The sequence below is a fragment of the Argopecten irradians genome, chromosome 15, assembly GCF_041381155.1.
Source record: "Argopecten irradians isolate NY chromosome 15, Ai_NY, whole genome shotgun sequence".
NCBI classification, from domain to species: domain Eukaryota; kingdom Metazoa; phylum Mollusca; class Bivalvia; order Pectinida; family Pectinidae; genus Argopecten; species Argopecten irradians.
The window spans coordinates 18,660,426-18,682,485 of NC_091148.1; the positions used below are offsets into that span (position 1 = coordinate 18,660,426).

A 22,060-nucleotide genomic window follows, 5' to 3' on the forward strand; every position below is an offset into this window, starting at 1 on the left:
CACACGGTAATCTAGCCATATATATACACGATTAAAGGGACAATTCGCTCTAAGACTTCATTAAAACTTGCACATATTTCGGAAACACACCAGTTCTAATGGAAATTAGATTAGTTGGTTTTACTGTGATATGTCAAAAAAACCCACTGCAGTCAAATGTATGTGAAATGTTCAATCGCCATTACACATAGCCTTGTATGCCGAACCCTGACCCTTGCCTGTGTAGTAAAGCATTTTTTGTCTAGAACTACTCAAATCGCTCTTACAGTTGTGGTAACATTATTAGATGCATGTTCTTGTCTAAAAATAATTTCATCAACTCCTCAGTGGTTATGTATTGCATTTGTTTAACGTGCGTGACTTTGACTCGGGTAAGGGAACAGCGTACATGTTGTACCTGCTCAATCGTGTTGATCAACGACCTGGAATTTCAATGGTATTAATCAAAATACTTAACAATGTTGTGGAATTTGTCGCTATTTCTTGTCATATGTTTCATAAGGACTGTAGAACAATACATTAATGTCATATTTTGCTTCGTGGTTATGTAACGAATTAGCCTCACTGAATTGTCCCTTTAAACTATGAAGGCTATGTGTGTGTAGACAAGGATTATACTTACGCCAACTAGTTAAGAATAACCACTCACACGTTCTAAACAAAACCCTCTATAACAAACAAAAATATGCGTTGGTGTCTCTTATTCCTCCTTTATCTCTTTAGCTATATCCTAATTTGTAACCTTTGTTTTGTTTTGAAATATAAAGTAAACATAAGTGGACATATTTAAGCTATCACGTGACAAAATATCATTGTAATTAGGGATTTCCATTCAGGATGGAAATCCCTATTGTTTTTGTTCTGTTTTTTCTTTTTATTATTATTATTATTCTTATTATTTCCACGAAACCTTCTTAACACTTTTTCTCACGAACGGAACAAGGTACGATGCTCAAATTTGGACACGTTATGTATGTACATGAGTGCTTGAAACGTAAGTTCGAGTTTGTACGATAAGGTTCAAGGTCAAGGTCACAGACGTAAAAAACAATTTTTTTGGAACGAAGTTTTAACGCTCATAACACCATTACCGTACGCTGTACATCGTTCACGTTTTGTTATTCAGATAGATCGTGACATTGCGCGTGCTTTTCCCATGCCATGTTATCAGAGATTATGTCAAGGTCAAGAGTTCGCTACGGGGTCAAACAAAGGTCAAAAACGAAATTCACCACAGAAAAGTTTTGAAAGTTGGATATGAAAGGGCATGCCCTCAGAAATATATAATGACAAGTTTTAAGGTCATGAGATCCAAAATGGCGGAGATATAGGCCTTTGAAAAAAGGCTATTTTGGCGTTTTCCCGCCAAAAATGTTAAAGGTTTCAGCGCCTTTAATACTTAACACACATGCTTGATTTTTTGTATAGACATAGCATGGACGAATGTCTACAGAACTTATGCTTTTTTATTGACCTTGTGCATTCATTCAAGGTCACAGGGTTCAAAAAGCTTAAAATCTTTAAACGACTTCTTCTTTATAAATAAGAGGCGTAGAGCGCTGAAATTTGGACACGTTATGAACGTACATCAGTGCTTGAAACGTTTGTTCGATTTTGGAGGATAACGGTCAAGGTCACAGACGTAAAAAACTACTTTTTTCTAACGAACTTTAAACGCTCCTAATTTCATAACCGTACGCTACACAACATGTATTTTTCGTTCTCCAGGTAAATCACGACAATTCACGTTGTTTTCTCATTACATGTTATCAGAAATTATGTCAAGGTCACGAGTTCGCTAGGGGGTCAAATGAGGTCAAACAAAGGTCAAAAATGAACTTTAACATAGAAATGATTTGAAGGGCGCATATGAAAGAGCATGCTCTCAGGCACATAAAATGACTAATTTCAAGGTAATATGATTCAAAATGGCGGATATATAGGACATCAAAAACCGAAATTTTAGTTTATATTTGTCCTTAAGACAGGCGTTTCAGCGCCTTTAAACCTGTATGTACAGTCTTGATTTTTAGTACCTGTGTTGTATGAACTTTTGTCTTCAAAACTTATGAATTTCAAAGGGTTATATAGAAAAATGGCGGAAATATAGCTCTCTGAATATGGCGATTTGTTTCATTTTCTTATTTTTTTCCGTAATTTGTGAGCTTGTAGGGTCTTTGTCATTTAATGTAGGGTGTTGATTTTTCGTAAATGTAGACTTTGGCATATTGTCTGTACAGGCTTGTAATTTCAAAGTCATAAATTTGAAAATGGTGGAAAAATAGCTCTCCGAATATTGCGTTTCGTTCATTTTTTTAACGTAAATTTTACCGTAATTTTATGAAATTTCCAAGAGAAAATGTTTTGAATTGGATATGAAAGATCATACTCTCAGACACATTAAATGACTAATTTCAAGGTCATATTATTCAAAATGGCGGAGATATAGGACATCGAAAATCGAAATTTTAGTTTATATTTGTCCTTGCGCGAGACGTTTCAGCGCCTTTCAACCTGTATGTACAGTCTTATGTTTTTGTACCTGTGTTGTATAAACTTTTGTTTTAAAAACTAATGAATTTCAAGGGGTTATATAGAAAAATGGCGGAAATTTAGCTCTCTGAATATGGCGATTTGTTTCATTTTCTTATTTCTTTACGTAATTTCTGAGCTCGTAGAGGCTTTATCATTTATTGTAAGGTGTTGATTTTTTTGTAAATGTAGACATTGGCATAATCTCTGTACAGAGTTTTAATTTCAAAGTAATGAATTTGAAAATGGTGGAAATATAGCCCTCTGAATATGGCATTTCGTTCACTTTTTAACGTAAATTTTACCGTAATTTATGTATTTCAAAGAGAGGTGTTTTGAATTGGATGTTAAAGAGCATGATCTCAGACACAGAAAATGACTATTTTCAAGGTCATGTGATTCATAATGAAAACAGAAAACATCTTTAATTATGAAATTTTTAATTAGCCAGCCAATCAGCGGCCGGATTAAAATTATATCCTTGGCTCAATCTTGTATACACAGGGGCCGTTTCGAAGGTCTTTTTTTCATTTAGTTTTGAATACTTTTCGGGATGTTTTAAGTTCTACATGTACACGTATATATGAACAATGTACACATGTTTGCGTAAATACACGTACATGTGTAGCTACACCGCATACATGGGAGGCCGTCCTTACTTGACCCTAGCTGTTAATAGGACGTACATTTGAACAAACAAACAACAAAACTAGATTTAATCGCGATCAAAACACGGGATTTCAATGCAGCAAAATTATCATGTTATCGATCAGACAATCACTTTAATACATTTTCTGTTCGCATCTATTCGAAATATCTGTACAGACTTGTGATCCCCTAGATGAGCATTCATAAAAGTATATTTACATTCTGAGTGGTTCGTCTCTTTATGAATCAACCAACTAACGAAAACAAACATTTGCCTATGAAAACACTATGAATACACTATGAATACAACGATTCTCGTGCATCGATCAGCTGATTTCAAACAATGCGCCAGTTTTACATAAATAAAAAAAATAGTCCCCTACAGTATCTTATTACAAAATATCTTATGTGTTAATTCTTGATATAGAATCAACTAAGGTTTACTATAAAAAGTCAATCAAATCTTATTTTAACTACATTTCTTGTTTATCGTTTGTCATTTGCAAACCAAGGTCGACCGGAAGGCTAACGCGCTCCACGGGATTTGTAGATAGCTTAGAACTGCTATTCATAGCCGATATGAAAATAAGAAAAAATACATCCAATCCCTATATATATACATGCGTCCATTCGAACTTTTTTATTCAAGACTCCAATAATATACAAAACAAATTCAAATTCCGGAACTCCGGTAAATTCGTATAAACTAAAGTTAGAACCAATATGCGGAAAGTAGTAAACGTAAATTATCTCCCCTTTGACCATACACTCTGTATCCCAGTAAATATTATAAAAAGTGTACATCTACACCACAGACTGAACGAACGGTCGAAAGAACGAACAAACGGACGCCCGAAAGAAAAAAAGAAATAATAAATACCGAACGAAAAGAGCAAACGAACAAAAAATTAAAAAAGAACGAACGAAAAAAAATAATTATACACGCAATGTATCTAGTAGTCCGCTATGTATCTAGTTGTATACGGGTTTCAACGTGCCCTTCCTTCCACTGTCTATACACACGTCCTTACAGACAGAACACACTACTTCCAGATATGATTGTATTAACTCAGACAGACAGACAAACAAACAAATACACGAACAAATGACAGACGGACAGGTGGGTGGAAACGCACGATATGATGATCACAATTTGCACACATTGACGAACAAACAGCGCTGAAAAAAGTTAGAAGTTAAAGAACGGATAACGATGAAATCAATATGCACATAAATAACACATAAATAAAATGGCATATTTTTTGTTTTGCCTGCTGTATAAAGTACATTAAAGTCTTAAGTAGTCGAAGTTGGAGGGACTATCTTAAAAAGTTCTACTCATCTGGACTTCGACGCATAAACTGTAGACAATGACCGACAAACTTTCTGTCGATTTAGCTACCTACTGGGTCTAGACAGTGACCATACTTGTGGTTTAGATGATGTTGTCACTTAATTTTTTTTTGTTTAAAAAGATTGTTCAAATTACATTTTAATTAACCTGATGCAATAAAATCAACTAAATGGATCACTACCTGCCGTGTCTCTTGACTTTCAAACTGTATTATTAGTCTGTTTACAAAATACACTGTGTAGAGAAACATATTTACAACATTCAACAAATGCAAGATAGATGGAGGACAAATTATATAACTTTTTTGTGGAACATACATGTGCATTGAACGGATCACTGCCTAAGATGGGATATTAAAATATACTATATATATAAATGAAATCTCAACATTTTGTGTGGTTTATGTGAAATGAAGCCGCCACTTTTGTATAAACAAGTTCTGTATATTTTATATGTGGTTATTAACACGTAACAATGCGCGTCTCAGTGGCGGCCAGATCTAACAGCATTCAGTGGCGTATGAAGATGAAACGTAATGGTGGGGAGCAAATTTCCTTGTACACATCTATAGACAGCGGCGTCGCTAACAGGAAATTAATGAATACGGGGATACGGCGGGGGGGGGGGGGGCAATTTTTGAAAGCCCCCCGCTTCCTACGCCCCTGGCATTCAAACAACAATGTATATGTGTTAATATTATGAAAACGTGAAAGCACATCTTTAATCAAAATTTTTTGTCCTTACGCAGTCTCGTAAATACATTCTATACCTTTGGTTTCAGTAACTAGTAAGTAACTTAAATCATGGTCAAAAGGACGCAATTCGAGATGATCTCGTCGACCGGTCGCGATCGTTATTTAACTTTGATGATCAAATTGCCAATTTCATGAGCCAATATTTCTGCCATTTTGTATGATATGACATTGAAACTCAAAATTGTTATAGACATCGTTCCATAGTATATGCCTACATGAATGTGCGACAAATGGCCGTTAAACACCAAATTGTAAATTCGCTGAGATCCCGTGAAAATCATTCAAAGGCACGGACAAACATGTACATGTATGAAGTTTATATGCAGCCGTAACAAGACATATTTATGTAGTATATTAGTTCTTGTCTTTACGCTTTATGTATGTTAAGATGAGAGCTTTTGTGAAAAATGTATAAAATGACCGACAAACTTGTCGATTTAGCTACCTACTGGGTCTAGACAGTGCCCATAATTGTGGCTAAGTTGATGTTGTCTATTAAAGGTTTCTAAGTTTTAAAATATTATTTAAATTGCACTTTAATGGAACTGATGCAATAAAATCATCTGAATGGATCACTACCTGTCGTGTCTCTGGGCTTTCAAACTTTCAACTTTATTACTAGTCTCTTTACAAAATACATTGTGTAGAGAAACATATTTACAACATTCAACAAACGCAACATAGATGAAAGACAAATTATATAACTTTATGTTTCTGAAACATACATGTGCATTGAACGGATCACTGCCTAAGATAGCATATTGAAATATACTTTATCTTTAGATTCAATCTCAATATTTTGTGTGATTCATGTATATGTATATGTTATGTTTGTTTTATATGTGATCATTAACGCGTTACACTGCGCGTCCAAGTGGCGGCCAGATCTAACAGCATTCATAGAACGATGTATATGTTAATATTATGAAAACGTGAAAGCACATCTTTATTCAATTTTTTGTCCTTTTGCAGTCTCGTAAATGCATTCTACTGTAGTATATATGTGGTTTCATTAACTAGTAAGTGAGTTAAATCATGGTCAAAAGGACGCAATTCGAGATGATCTCGCCGACCGGTCGCGATCGTTATTTAACTTTGATGATCAAATTGCCAATTTCATGAGCCAATATCTCTGCTATTTTGTATTATATGACCTTCAAACTCAAAACTGTTATAGACATCGTTCCATAGTATATACCTACATGAATGTGCGAAAAATGGTCATTACACTTCGGTGGGATCCCGTGAAAATCATTCAAAGGCATGTACAAACATGTATGAAGCTTTATAGGCTTCCACACCCGTGATAACACAGCATTTATGCACCATATTAGTTCTGGTCTTTATGATTTATGTATGTGTTTAGATGAGAGCTTATATGAAAAAGGTGTGAATTGAAATGACCGACAAAATTGTCGATTTAGCTACCTACTGGGTCTAGACAGTACCCATACTTATGGTTTAGGTGATGTTGTCACTTAAAGATTTTTACATTGAAAAAGATTGTTTAAATTGTATTTTAATAGAATTGGTGAAAATAAAATCAATTGAATGGATCACTACCTGTCGTGTCTCTGGACTTTCAAACTTCAAACTGTATTACTAGTCTCTTTACAAAATACACCGTGTAGAGAAACATATTAATTAACAACATTCAACAAAATTAATGCAACATAGATGGAAGCAAATTATATATCTTTTTGTGAAATATACATGTGCATTGAACGGATCACTGCCAAAGATGGGATATTAAGATATATTTTATCTATAAATGAAATCTCATTATTTTGTGCGATTTGTATTGTAAATTTGTTTAATTTTTGTTTATACACAATACATTTACCTATATTCATATATCTGTAACAAGCTTTCTGCTCTTGTGATTTATATTTTATACTGAATTTACCTTATGTTGTAATCAGGGCATCAATTACAGACACATAGGGAAGAGGAGGGGGGGGGGTGTCAGGGAATAGAGTTGGATGAGGGAGTCAGACAAGGCCTTTGTTTATTTATGGGAGTTTGGCAGGTCATTTCAATTGAGGTCAAGCAGTCAGGACTATTGTCATTATTTTGTTCTGAATATCTAAGGGAGGGTGTTTATGCATAGGGATGTTATTCAGCCATGGGCTGTGATTAATTGCTTTAGGGTCTGGATAAGGAAGGTCAGTGATGTCAGAAAGGGAGTGGGGTCTTACACGTGGTGTGGGTGTGTGTACATAATTTAGGGTATTATAGTTTAGGGGATCTAGCCTTTAACCAATCAGTAGAGGACACTTGTTTCGACAGCGTCCTAGTTAGTCTTGGGCTGATTAGTCACATGACTAAGACAGTCAATTATGATTGGGCAAATCTTATGTGACAGGAATATTAGGTACTAGATAGCTGGGCTCTGGTCAATTTCATAATTCTTGGAACAGAGTCATTTGCTTGTTATTGTCCCAAATACTCCTAAAGTTTATGTTGTTTTGTTAATTACATAACTTTAATTATATTTTATTGTAATATGCTTTCTAAAGATATTTATCAACATATGTTAACATACGCGCAACACACCGCATACATGGGAGGCCGTCCTTACATGACCATAGCTGTTAATAGGACGTTAATTAATCAAACAAACAAACAAAATACTCAACAAATTACAAACAACTGGTTGCAAACAACAATTTTTACCCCCGATTCAGATAATTGATAGATCAATTAAAATAATTTTCTGAAATGAATAGGTACGCAGAGGATTTAAACTTGATACCGGTTGAGGTTGTACCCCTTGGTAAATAAGGTTGTCCCTGAAATAAAAGTTATACCTATATATAAGATCTATCAATTAAACCAGAGGAGTTAACTTGATACCGGCTGAGGTGCTATCCCTGGTAAATAAAGTTGTCCGTGGTAGAAAAAAATTCTTAACCTGATACCGGTGGGGACGCCCCCGGTAAATAAGGTCCCCGGTAGGAAAATTGACTTCAAACCAGATGGGTCCGCCCCTGGTAAATAAGGTCACCCCTAAATGCATGGTAGAAGTCTACCTGCAATATTTCTAAAGCATAACCTGATACCAGATGGGTCATTCCTGGTAAAATTAAGGGTAGAAGTCTACCTATATAACAAGTATATTTGTAGTCATACGAGTAACTCCCAAGAAGCCACATGTTAGGTTATTTAGTCATAGTTTAGATTGTAGGGGTTTATTTGTAAATTTCATAGTAGGATTTAATTGCTTTTGAATTAGATAGATGTATCAGTAATAAAACAATTGGAATATAATCTTGCCTCATTGTATTGTGTGTAAAGTGAAATAGAGTCACCGCTTTTGTATAAACAAGTTCTGTATATTTTACAGTATATTTAGTGATTAACACGTAACACTGTGCGGCCTAATCTAACAGTAGCCAAAGAACGATTATATACCAATATTTTCAAAACGTGAAAACACATCTTTATTCAATTTTTTTTCCCTTATGCAGTCTTGTAAATGCATTCTATACCTTTAGTTTCATGGCCAAAACGACGCAATTCGAGTTGTCTTCGTGACCGGGCGCGATCGTGTATTTAACTTTGATAACAGTATTTTGATGGCAATATTTCTGCCATTTTGTATGATGTGATCTTGGAACTCAAAACTGTTTTAGACAACGTTCCATAGTATATACCTACATGATTACTTTGATGACAGTATTTTGATGGCAATATTTCTGCCATTTTGTATGATATGACCTTGAAACTCAAAACTGTTATAGACATCGTTCCATAGTATATACCTACATGAATGTGCGACAATTGGCCATTAAACACCAAATTGTAAATTCGCTGAGATCCCGTGAAAATCATTCAAAGGCACGGACAAACATGTATGAAGCTTTATATGCAGCCGTAACAAGACATATTTATGTAGTATATTAGTTCTTGTCTTTACGCTTTATGTATGTTAAGATGAAAGCTTTTGTGAAAAATGTGTAAAATGACCGACAAACTTGTCGATTTAGCTACCTACTGGGTCTAGACAGTGCCCATAATTGTGGCTTAGTTGATGTTGTATGTTAAAGGATAAAATCAACTGAATGGATCACTACCTGTCGTGTCTCTGGACTTTCAAACTTCAAACTTTATTATTAGTCAATTTTCAAAAAAAAAAAAACTGTGTACAGAAACATATTTACAACATTCAACAAATGCAACATAGATAGAGGACAAATTACAATGAACATGTATATAACTTTTTGTGAATCATACATGTGCATTGAACGGATCACTGCCTAAGATGGGGTAATAAGATATACTATATCTTTAAATGAAACCTCAATATTTTGTGTGATTTATGTGAAATGAAGCCGCCACTTTTGTACAAACAAGTTCTGAATATATATTATATGTGGTTATTAACACGTAACACTGCGCGTCTCAGTAGCGGCTAGATCTAACAGCATTCAAACAACGATGTACATGTATATGTTAATATCATGAAAATTTTTGTCCTTATGCAATTCTATGCCTTTGGTTTCAGTAACTAGTAAGTAAGTTAAATGATGGTCAAAAAGACGCAACTCGAGATGATCTTGGCAATTGAATTGTCAATTTCATGAGCCAATATCTCTGCCACTTTGTATGATATGACATCGAAACAAAAATGTTCTAAACATCGTTCCATAGTATATACCTACATGTATGTGCAAAAAATGACCATCATACACCAAATTGTAAATGCGCTGAGATCCCGTGAAAATCATGAAGCTTTATAGGCATTCGTTACAACACAGCATTTATGCACCATTAGTTCTTGTCTTTATGCTTTATGTATGTTTAGATGAGAGTATACGTGAAAAGGTCACTTTATAATTACTGATACCATTGTAAAAATGTAAAATAAAATAGCAGACCACAACTTAGCTTCATGGTCGGACCGTGTGTATTTATTCTTCTGCACTGAAGTGGAAAATATCATCACTTGTAGGCAGTAAATATACCGCAAAAATAAATTTTGAACATTTATTTGACTTTGTAAAATTAAACTCTTTGCATTGTAAATATTGCAATTCTCAAAATGTTGGTAACTATTGGTGGTGAATAACATATTAAAACTCTTCTTGTTTCATGAGTATGAAACTTACGACACATATAACTTGAACTATGTTGTGCTCTTGGGGCAAGATTTGACCATTGTGACCTTAAATTATGTCAACGTAATTCAATTGTAAGCGTATACATTTATACCATACATGAGCTCAGCTGATGTTTCAAAGGAATTGTGTTAATGTAAAATGATATTTCAGCATATAATTCAACATTTTACTACCGTGACCTTCAAGAGTGATTTACGTCATACAATAAAAACTTATTTTGACATGCGGCAATCGGTCTTTGATGTAAAGATGTTCTACAACAATTGTACTGATGTAGCATATGTGACTTGTATGACCTTGACTATAATTTTAATTTCAATCTTAATTCATGCAGGCACAGATGTATGCCATAGGTGTTTGAAATATGAAATCTGTATAATCGAGTTTGATGACGTAACAGAGTCACAAAGTTTTGGCGTAAAACTGTTGAAGATATCTGTCCATATTATGTCTATGCAAAATTCAAGCATTCAAGCATGTATGTTAAGTATTAAAGGCGCTGAAATCTTGTGCATTTTTGGCGGGAAAATGGCAAAATCGCAGTTTTCCAAGGTCTATATCTCCGCCATTTTGGTTCCGATGAACTTGAAACTTTTCATTATATATTTCTGAGAGCATGCCCTTTCAAATCTATCTTTCAAAACTTTTCTGTGGCAATTTTCGCTTTTGGCATTTGTTTGACCCCGTAGCGAGCTCTTGACCTTGACATAATCTCTGATAACATGTGATGAACAAAAATCGCGCTTTGTCACGATCTACCTTAATGCCAAAACGGGGACAACGTACAGCGTACGGTTATGAAGTAAGGAACGTTTAAAATTTGGTCGAAAAAAAGTAGTTTTTTACGTCTGTTGCCTTGACCTTGAACATTTTTTTTGTGAAAAATCGAACGTACGTTTCAAGATCTAATGTACCTACATAATGTGTCAAAAGTTGAGCGTCGTGTTGTGTGTCGTTCGTGAGACATCCTGCTAACAGGATTTGTGGAAATAAGAAAAAAAAAAGGAATAATAACTCGATTTGATCTCGATCAAAACACTGGATTTCCACCTATGTAATGATATAAGTAATGTTAGCGAACAGACGATTGCTTTAGAACATAAAAATCATGACACTATGTCAATGTCTACATTTACAAAAAATCAACACCCTTCACTAAATGATAAAGGCCCTACGAGCTCACTAAGTACGGAAAAAAATAAGGAAATGGGACAAATTGCCATATTTGGAGAGCTATATTTCCGCCATTTTGCTATATAGCCCCTTTAAAATCCATATATTTTGAAGACAAAAGTTCATACAACATAGGTATGAAAAATCAACACTGTACATTCAGGTTTAAAGGCGCTGAAACGCCTGCCGCAAAGACCAATATAAACTAAATTCCGATTTTTGATGTCCTTTATCTCCGCCATTTTGAATGATATGACCTTGAAATTGGTCATTTTATGTGTCTGAGAGCATGCTCTCTCACATCCAATTCAAAACATTTCTCTTGGAAATTTCATAAATTACGGTAAAATTTAGGTTAAAAAATGAACGAAACGCCATATTTGCAAGGCTATATTTCCGTCATTTTTAAAGCTTTGTCTTTGAAATTGAAACCCTTTACAGAATATATGCGAAGGTCTTCTTTTACAAAGAGTCAAAAATAAAAAAAAATATAAATTTCGATTTTTGATGTCCAATATCTCCGCCATTTTGAATAATATGGCCTTGAAATTGGTCATTTTATGTGCTTAAGAGCATGTTCTTTCATGTGCGTTCTTCAAAACATTTCTATGGTAACCTCATTTGATTTTTGACCTTTGTTTGACCTCATTTGACCCTCTAGCGAACTCTTGACCTAGCCATATTCTCTGATAACATGTAGTAAGAAAAAAACGTTCAACATCGCAATCAACCTAAATAATGAAACGCACAACCTGAACAGCGTACAGTTATGAAGTTATGAACGTTTAAAGTTTGTTCGAAAAAAGTAGTTTTTTACGTCTGTGACCTTGACCTTGAACATTTTTGTAAAAAATCGAACGTACATCTCAAGATTCATAACATGTCCGAAGTTTAGCGTCGTACCTTATTCCGTTCGTGAGATATCCTGCAAACAAGACTTGTGGAATTAGAAAAAAAGAATAACTAGATTTGATCGCGATCAAAATACGGGATTTCCACCTATGTAATGATATAAGTAATGTTAGCGAACAGACGATTACTTGAACGAACGGACGATCTCACTCAACAATAATCAGAAAGCGTTTCTTACGAAAGTAGTCTGGTCCAACTGAAAAACAGATTTAATTAATTCGACTTAAAGATCGTCTGTTCACTAGCATTACTTATATCATTACATAGGTGGAAATCCCGTGTTTTGATCGCGATCAAATCTAGTTATATATTTATTTGTTCGGAAAGGACGTCAGTAAGTTGTAATAACTTTTGTCCAATCCATTTGTCTTTTGTTACAATAAAATTGATTTAAACTAAACACGATTAAACACCAATTATTGTTCAAATGATGAATATCATTTATGCTCTGTCGGCGGTGGAGCATCTTTAAACTTCAAGGATTCTTACGTTATTATTTCAACTTGACAAAACGTGCGGAAGTTTCCGTGTGTTAATTCAAATACTTTTGAAAACAATACTGAAGCTAAATATTCTAACTCGAGAATCAATAAACGGAACCCAGATAAAGCAAATTTGGCACATCACATATCTGATACCGTCGATACTAGCATTAATCCTGCCGGAAATGTTGTTGAAGAACTCAATAATAAATGCAATGAAGTGTTGATAGATGCTGCTGTCAAAACAGTAAACAACAGATTAGCACAAAATAACCATTTAACCAAACAAGTACCAGTAGCTTCCAAGAAAACCTGATTTGACAACAATCGTGAAAAGAAAAAAATCAACAACAAAATATCGCCGATGTAAAGGAAAGTATAGACGATGCGAAACTGACTATAATTACGAAAATAAAGAAAATCTGAAAAAAAATATAAGAATAATGAAAGATTCCACGGGAGTAATGGAAGCTATTGAATGCTGATGTATCTGTGATAGCGAAATTTCGTACGATTCTTTGTTATTACATAAATGTTCGTAATTTACCTGTAAGGGGTTTGATAGTTAACTATTCAGAACTACCATATGTCCTGACCAATATTTCACGTGTAAATCATCAAAGCGCACACTCTATTGTCAAGTCTTTTAATTGTTATGTAATTAGTCTAACATCCGGATTTACTTGTCGAATCACCTCTTTCATATAAATGCGTCTTTGATATTTGGAAGTCTCAATTCAATTCAATTCTTACAACGCCAGTTGAATATTGCCAACAACCAAACGGATAGGAGGGTATACCATAGAACATTTATTACTTAATTATTTCAAAGGTGGATTTCCAAATAGGAACAACAGGTGAGAGACTATGGATTTATTGATGGATTGCGATCTACAGACATATTTACAGTGCATATATTCCGAATTTATATATTACCGAGTCATTTGCATTTGCGGGTAGGTATTGATTGTGACGTCATGTGTTTGCGAGAGTAACGTCATACGTTTCGGAGAAAACGATTTGAATTGCGCTCAAAAAATAATGACGCAACGATCGATACCTACCCTCAGGGGAGCTAACTCTGTAATATGTAAATACGGAATATTGGATTACCAATACCATCGAACTTCAATTAACTTTCTTAACAATTTGCCACTATTTAATTTATAATATGAAAACCAAATTCAAAGTAACAATACAAGAAACGAGTACCACTGTACCAGTCAATCTGTCACAAAGGATTTCCAACGGCGAAAGATTAATCTTCCCTGACCCATTATATTCGCTATTAAACAACTAAGAAGTGTATCATAACGATCAATTCACTTTTTGATTTCTATGACGATCTCAATTAGGTGTAATGATGATGATAATCAAGCATATATCTCAGCGAGATACCTTCTGATGTTTTTACTGATGAGGATGTTTGTTTTTATTTGAATAGATACTTACACCCCATTGGCAGACAAAAGATGAATACTCTCATGATGTCTAATATGGCTGATAAATGGTTCAGGATGCACAACTGATACTAGATAGAGGATACTGAAAAATGAACTCTGCTATACACGTAAGTCGTCACTATATAGGGGTCAATCTGGATACTTCAGAAGTTATTACCACTGACGTTTTATTCGTATCCATCCCTGAGCTATTCCATAGCTAAACTGATAGCTCTATAAGTGTATGCGCCTGCGACAATAGAAGCGACAGGTAGTATGGTCTATGATGTAGTATATGGACAGAACCGAATATCGGTACACGGTATTACGTGGGGGTCACTCTTTCAATATAACCTTTATATGAACTCTCTGTAGACCTGTGATTGGTCAGTTGTTTTCTCCTGAACTGCCTTTTAATTTTGCTATAAAATATATTGTAGTCCAGGGATGGATATAACGGCACCGATAGTAGCCCCTGGGTATCGAGGATGACGCAATCTAAACCAGTTAAAATTCACTCTAAATAGACATTCCGATTATGTTTTGGCATGACATTATTACATGTAGAATTAACTCCCTTTCAGGTAAGTATCCATTGCTGTCTCCACATTCAAACCCAGGAGCAATGCAATCTGGAAGAGAATGATGGTTTATTTACGTGTGTGAAAAGCTTATAAAATACACAAATACATTCTCCGTGAACGGAAATATCGTATCCGCCGTGTGCATATCATATTAGAAATTTCATATTATATTGCGTATTTTGTTTCATCAATCATTGCAGCCGAAAATGACACAGTTTGAATTTACGATCTAAAATGTAGAGAAAAGAAAAAGGATTAATGCTTGCTTCACATCAAACTTAAAGCAACATGCGAATTTAAATGACCATCTTATATGTATATATATGTATATATACGCGTTTGGATATCTACATGTACATGGCGTATAGAAATTAAAACAACAAAATTCTACAAAATTACACACTCTCAGTCTGGCAAATACATCAAGATATACTGATTATGTAATATAAAAAAGGGTGGAAAGTTTGTTACGTAGGACGAGCGTCGAGTATTTAGATGGGAAATGAAAACAATGAATCTACAAACAATTAACCATTTATTTACATTAAACACAAATCACACTCACTCTCATTCCGTTCCACACCAAACATTCAGTATCTTATAGGGCTTATTTCTATAGTCAACAAACGAAAAGGCTTAAATATTACAAACTATACCATAGATACCATGTCAAAGGTGACAAAACACATAGTCAGGACACGCATGGCATCGATTATTTGTACCATGACATTGGCGGAGTCATATACATATATTTACATATGCCCCTATATAGTCAATGGGAGGGGAGTTGCGTTCATACTTGCGTAATCGCAATGACGTATGAATACAAACGCAGTACAGGTTTGGACTACTTCTAGTTCACGCTTCGATTTTGCGTCATAAGTTGAGTCTTGACGGATTTCAAAATAACAATAAAGAGTTTCTATTAGATTCAATTAAATATATGTATTTGACATAAAAACAAAAGATGTATTCAAGCATTGTAACGGTAATAAAGAACAAAATGAATCGCTGGTCGGAGCTACAACCGAGGGACATTCCTCGGGGAAATTCCATAATCAGTACAGCAGTTACGTCAGTATGTGTGTGCGGCCACTCATCTCACCTAAATATACAGAACATCTGATTGTCGGAGAACAATTCTGGGATCGTCTAAGCGAACAATAGGTAAACAGGTCATGTACAGGTTTCCAGAAGGAAAACACATTACAGGTATTACCCTATCCGAAACAGTATCATCAGCTTTACCCCAGCCTTTGCATTCAAAATATGCCTACACACACCATGCAAACACTTGTCTATCCTTCGTACAATAAAATAAAAGTAATGACTATAAAGAATTTAGACTATATCGCGTTCGTAGACCGACACATGACAAACATTCAGCAGCTCAATGGACATACCATCAATAGGCTATATCACAGTTACTTTCCTCGGTTGAAAATCAAATATGGCGGCTCGTTCCACTTCGGACCGCATCACTACCCTGACAACCATACATGTACATATAACGGTAGCTATGTTTCGTCCGTCGTCGTCCGCCGTCCGCCGTGCGCCATGCGCCGTGTGTTAACTTTTCACATTTTGAACTTCTTCTCAAGCTCTACCAGTGTGGTTTGGCTGAAACTTGTCCGGAATGATCCTGACATGGTCCCGACAAAGTGTTCTTATTTTTCGGGTTGATCCGAAATCCATGATGGCCGCCACAGCCGCCATCTTGAAAACACATTTTGAACTTCTTCTCAAGTTCTACCGGTGCGATTTGGCTGAAACTTGCATGAAATGATCCTGACATGGTCCCGACAAAGTGTTGTTACATCTCTGGTTGATCCCAAATCGAAGATGGCTACCATGACACTATATCTAATCAATTTCCTTTATGATTATTGCCAAGGTAGTCAGATGACCGTTAAGGCCCTTGGGCCTCTTGTTATAGTGTTATATCACTGAAGCATGCCGCCGAAGACACCAAGCAACACACTATTGTATATCACGTTTAGACTAAGTGTTGTTTACATGTTTGTTCCTGTATGTTTTATATATTATCATTTTTTGTTACTTGTACGGTCACTTTTTAGGCCTAGGTTTGGATCCGCACCCGACTGTAATAAATCAGTATATAGAATCACCCAATACAATAGCTGTAGCGCTGTGAAAAAAATACGACGAATCAATGATAAGCTTATTCTATTTTTTTTTCGGTCGTCTTGTAAAACAGTCTGTTATAGTCATGTTATCCCGAATCGATATCAATACAAATCTGACAATCAACTGGATAGATTAGCTGTACGCTTATAGATATACAGTTACACTTATTGACTTGACAAATATTGTGGGCAAGTGTCTGACGGTCTCGGCGGCTTAACATTCCTAACCAGGAGCTGTTATGTATGTAAGCCGAACCTAATGAAAACCGGTTTTCGTTGGTGTTTTTTTTTTCCAAGTATAGGTATATATGCACTTACACTTGTTCATGTATACGACTACTATAAACCCCAGTGTTTAAGGGTCCTCCACGTTTCTGGAACAAAACACAGGGATCTGAGGATTAGTTACATAATTATATAATCATGGACTCGTAAATACCATGTAGAGCATGATTTTATTGGGTTTTTTTTATGTAGAAACTCTTTTATCGTTATTTTTATCTACACATCTAAAACGTCTAAAAATGGTCTTAGGGCACTCTGGTTGGTCCATAATTATATATAATCTGTAATTTGTAACTAATTTTCAGATCTCTGTGGGTTCAGTTTATATTTCTGTCACCAAATAATAATCATGCCATTATACTTGACACAGGCCGGTGTAACGTTGAAAATGGACCCCCGTTGAAAACTGACCTCGGGTCATTTTTCAACGTTGAAAAATGACCCCGAAAACCGTTGAAAACTGAACTTCAAGCGCACTTTTTACACCGACCCGTTGAAAATAGACCCCGTTGAAAAGTGATCTCATAAGAACTCGTTTTTACACAACAACACAACACGACACCACGAAACCACACAGCATCACACAGCACAGCAACACACCAACAACACAACAACACTACACAACACTACAGCACATCACACAACACAATAAAATAACACAACATCACACAACACAACATCACACAACATAACATCACACAACACAACAACGCATCACACTAAACACACCATCACACAACCACACAACACAAGACAACATTACAAAACAATACGACACAACATCACAACAAAACATCACATAACACAATAACACACAACACAACCACACCACAACACACAACCACGCAACAACAATACAACAGCATCCAACAACAGCACTCAACAACACTACACAACACAACATCACAAAAAAACACAACATCACACATCACAATAGCACATCGCACAACATAACACAAATACACAACACGCAACAACAACACAACAACACCCAACACCAACACACAACACCACAAAAATACAACACACCTCACAACACAACATAATAACAAAACATCACACAACAACACATAACACAACACACAACACAACCACAACACACAACTACGCACCAACAATACAACACCACCCAAAAATAACACAATAACACACAACAACACAAAACACGACAACATCACACAACATAACACAACAAAACATCACACAACAACACACAACAAAACCACACCACAACACAATACAAGAACATTATAACACCACCTAACAACACAACATCACACAACATAACGCAACAACGCATCACTAAAACATCACGTAACAACACATTACACAAACACGGAACAACAAAACAACACAACACACAGCACACAACAACACACAACACTACAACACACCAATGACACACAACACAATACCATGACACAACCACACATAAATACACAACACAACACACAAGAACACAAAACCACACAACATAACAACACAACAACACACAACAGCACCACACAACACACAACACAAAACCACACAACACAACCATACGCATAACACAACATAACTGATACATACGCAGATATATAATACATGCATTCTTGTTTTGCAGGGTATAAATATATATTAACAATTACTAAATATCTGACAAACGTTAAATCGTCGAAAATGTTATTATAAAAATCATTAAGAAACAAATTAATAATATCCCATCATTATAGTTTTGGAACACTATCCACTAGTACTCGGAAGTGAACACCACACAGTACAAACTTTGCACGCAGTTGATAACAACAATTCCTTTTTAAGCAATCGAGGAGATTACGTAATTTTAATACAATGGCGATAACAGAATTCGAGAATTATGTTTGTGCAACAGTTATATCAACAGACCATCCGTTGATAGTTTGTCAAGGTCATTTTTCAACAGACCTGCCGTTGAGAATTGACCCTAGACACTGTCAATTTTCAACGGCATGTTCAATTTTCAACGGCATTCTTTGAAAACTGACCCGAGGTCAATTTTCAACGGAGGTCCATTTTCAACGTTACACCGGCATACACATGAACAGCGAGTTCTTTTTAGCCTTGAAGCTAACACTAACTTGAAAGAAATACTGTACTGTAATAAGGAATTATTTGATTAAAGGATCACACCTGACAGCATGGCTATACAACCTGCCTGGTAAGCTGCCTTACACAATACTGCCAATTGTACTTTTGTCTGTGTAGTACCCACGTGCGGACATCGATCTCTTCGTCTGTAAACAATGTGGGTACCCCGATGCTCGTGTGCAGCACATGTACATGTGTGTGTGAACATTAGTAGCTAGTGGTGCGTTCGCACAGTTCAACAGTGCAGCTCGACCTTATATGGGATCTAATTTAATCTTGTTTTACTGGACATAATATGCACTAGCTGCAATATTGTAGCTCAAAAGACTTTTAGACAGAAAATGGTGTCGTCTTTAGAGCTACAATTGGTGCCTATTACTGCTAATGGAGCAAAGTTATGATTATACAAACCATTATAAAACGTTTCTTTGCATTTTATCGTACTTTTTTGATATCGCTTACCTACTAGGGAATAAAACTGAACTATATGAAATATCAAATTCTCATCGATCATTATTTTTTTTTTGCATAATACATATGAAGGTCATTCTGAAGGGAATTTATACGGCAAGCCACAAATTGTGAATTTGACGTCTTGTGAGCGGTACGGTATATATTATGAATGGTAGTTATGTTTGTTTTAGACAAAAATAATATGTAAATGCATGTAAACGCTAAAAATAATTGGAAACATACAAAAAAGTATAGAAAACTGTGCCCGAGTGATTTTCGGAGGCAGTGCTCCACTACGACACATAGGGACCAATTCGTACCGGCCGAAAGGTATTGTAGGCCGGTACGTATATTCGTTCTAAATATGCACATACACGTACAGGTAAGTACTGTACGGTATAGACCTTTCTCAAATTATATGCATGCATGCCTGACATTACTAATTCAGATCGAGGCTTAGTGAGCACAGACACCGTAGCAACGTATACAATTAATGCAACATATGTTACAAAACAAACCACGTTGCTGTTCAATGTCATAAAAATAGGTTTAATTGCTCATTTTCATCAATACAGGTTGTAATGCAAGTGACTCACCGCTAAATGGCTAATATATGGAACACCGCGAGTCTTGTGTTCAGGAGCACAGTGATCTGAGAATTAGTTACAATTTATATAATCATGGATCCACCAGAGTGTCCTAAGACAATTTTAGACGTTTTAGAGCTATAAATAATAAAACGATAAAACCCATACTTTACATAGTACTATATACGTACAGATATAGTACTATGTAGAGTATGGGTTTTATCGATTTTTTATCTAGAGCTCTAAAACATCTAAAAATAGTCATTGGGCACTCTGGTGGGTCCATGAATATATAATCTGTAACTAATTCTCAGATCCCTGTGGTTTTATGAACCTGGTCTCGAAGTTCTAAAGAGAATGAATTGAATGCTGTGTTCTTTAGAAAATGTTCATTCAATATGATAGCCTTGGTCATATTCACTGTAAGTAACTTTAGTCAACTTGTTTTAAATGTCTGTTATGACTACTGTTAGAGTTAGGTACGCCTTGATCGGAAGCCCTGGAGTATCGAGGATGCTTGGCGACATACTAACTCTATTCTATGGCCCGCTATGAGATGTGAGTGTGTGAGTGTGTGCACAGGCTAGGGGGTCAACTCAATGAAAATGGATGTTGTCATACATTTTTTTGTATTTGGTGGATGGACTGATGAGTATACATGACAGTCTTGTGATTTATTTCAGAGAAGTAAACCTGGATTTACATGTGTTTTACCTGTGAATTTCACCTGTGCTACTGTACTTATTCCATAAGGGTATCATTTTGCATAACATGTACATGCATGAAAATTTTATTACATGGAACCATCTATTAATCTGTTACTCTTTTTTGTAATCTCAGTTATGTTCCTGATATTTTTTATGTTAATTGAACACATCAAACATATTAAATTAATATTTGGTACTAATTTCAAAAGTTCTTTCTGTCTTTTTGACAAACATATTACACATATATATATACACATATATACAACTACATAAATGCTAACTAGAAAAATAGCTTACGGTAATATTTTAAATATATATATCGCCTCTTTTCATTAGAAATCACCTTTTTGACAATTTTACTGAAATATACTGCAATATATCGTCATTTTTAGGGCCCCATCGTGCCGATTTGCCGACAAAAGTCTTACTTTTACGTTCATAAGTGGACAGGTGCGAACCTATCCGAAGTAGAATATATTATAAAAAGTCATAACTAGCTATTAAATTACTGTTTTTCTTGGAAAATTGGGTGTTCAAACTATCCCAAGGTGTACTGTATATAAGTTAACGAAATTTCAATATCAGCAAAATTTTGAACAACTTCTCATTGTTCTTCAGTTATAGTATAACATTCGCATTCTCTCAAACAATTTGCAGTCTGCAGAAGTCTATCTTCTGCAGAAATGCTTAGGTTTTTATAGGGTGATAGAAGTGATGCACATTGATATATATATAATACACGTATTATCAAATTATGCTTTACTAAGTTT

The 22,060-nt window shown here is 35.3% G+C and overlaps 1 protein-coding gene across 3 annotated transcripts in view; it reads left to right on the forward strand.

Annotated features, from left to right (window-relative positions):
- The window catches only part of LOC138308427 (alpha-(1,3)-fucosyltransferase C-like), a 37,034-nt gene that overhangs the window by 5,689 nt on the left and 9,285 nt on the right, over window positions 1-22,060 (forward strand). The window contains exons 2-4 of one of the 3 annotated variants that reach the window (XM_069249406.1): window positions 14,424-14,549; window positions 19,578-19,835; window positions 20,358-20,378. The exons of 1 other annotated variant lie outside the window; for it this stretch is intronic. In XM_069249406.1, the coding sequence (XP_069105507.1) occupies window positions 20,361-20,378 (18 nt within the window). In that variant the 5' untranslated portion in view covers window positions 14,424-14,549; window positions 19,578-19,835; window positions 20,358-20,360. The remainder of the gene's footprint in view (window positions 1-14,423; window positions 14,550-19,577; window positions 19,836-20,357; window positions 20,379-22,060) is intronic. One more of the 3 variants, XM_069249405.1, reaches the window with a different exon arrangement.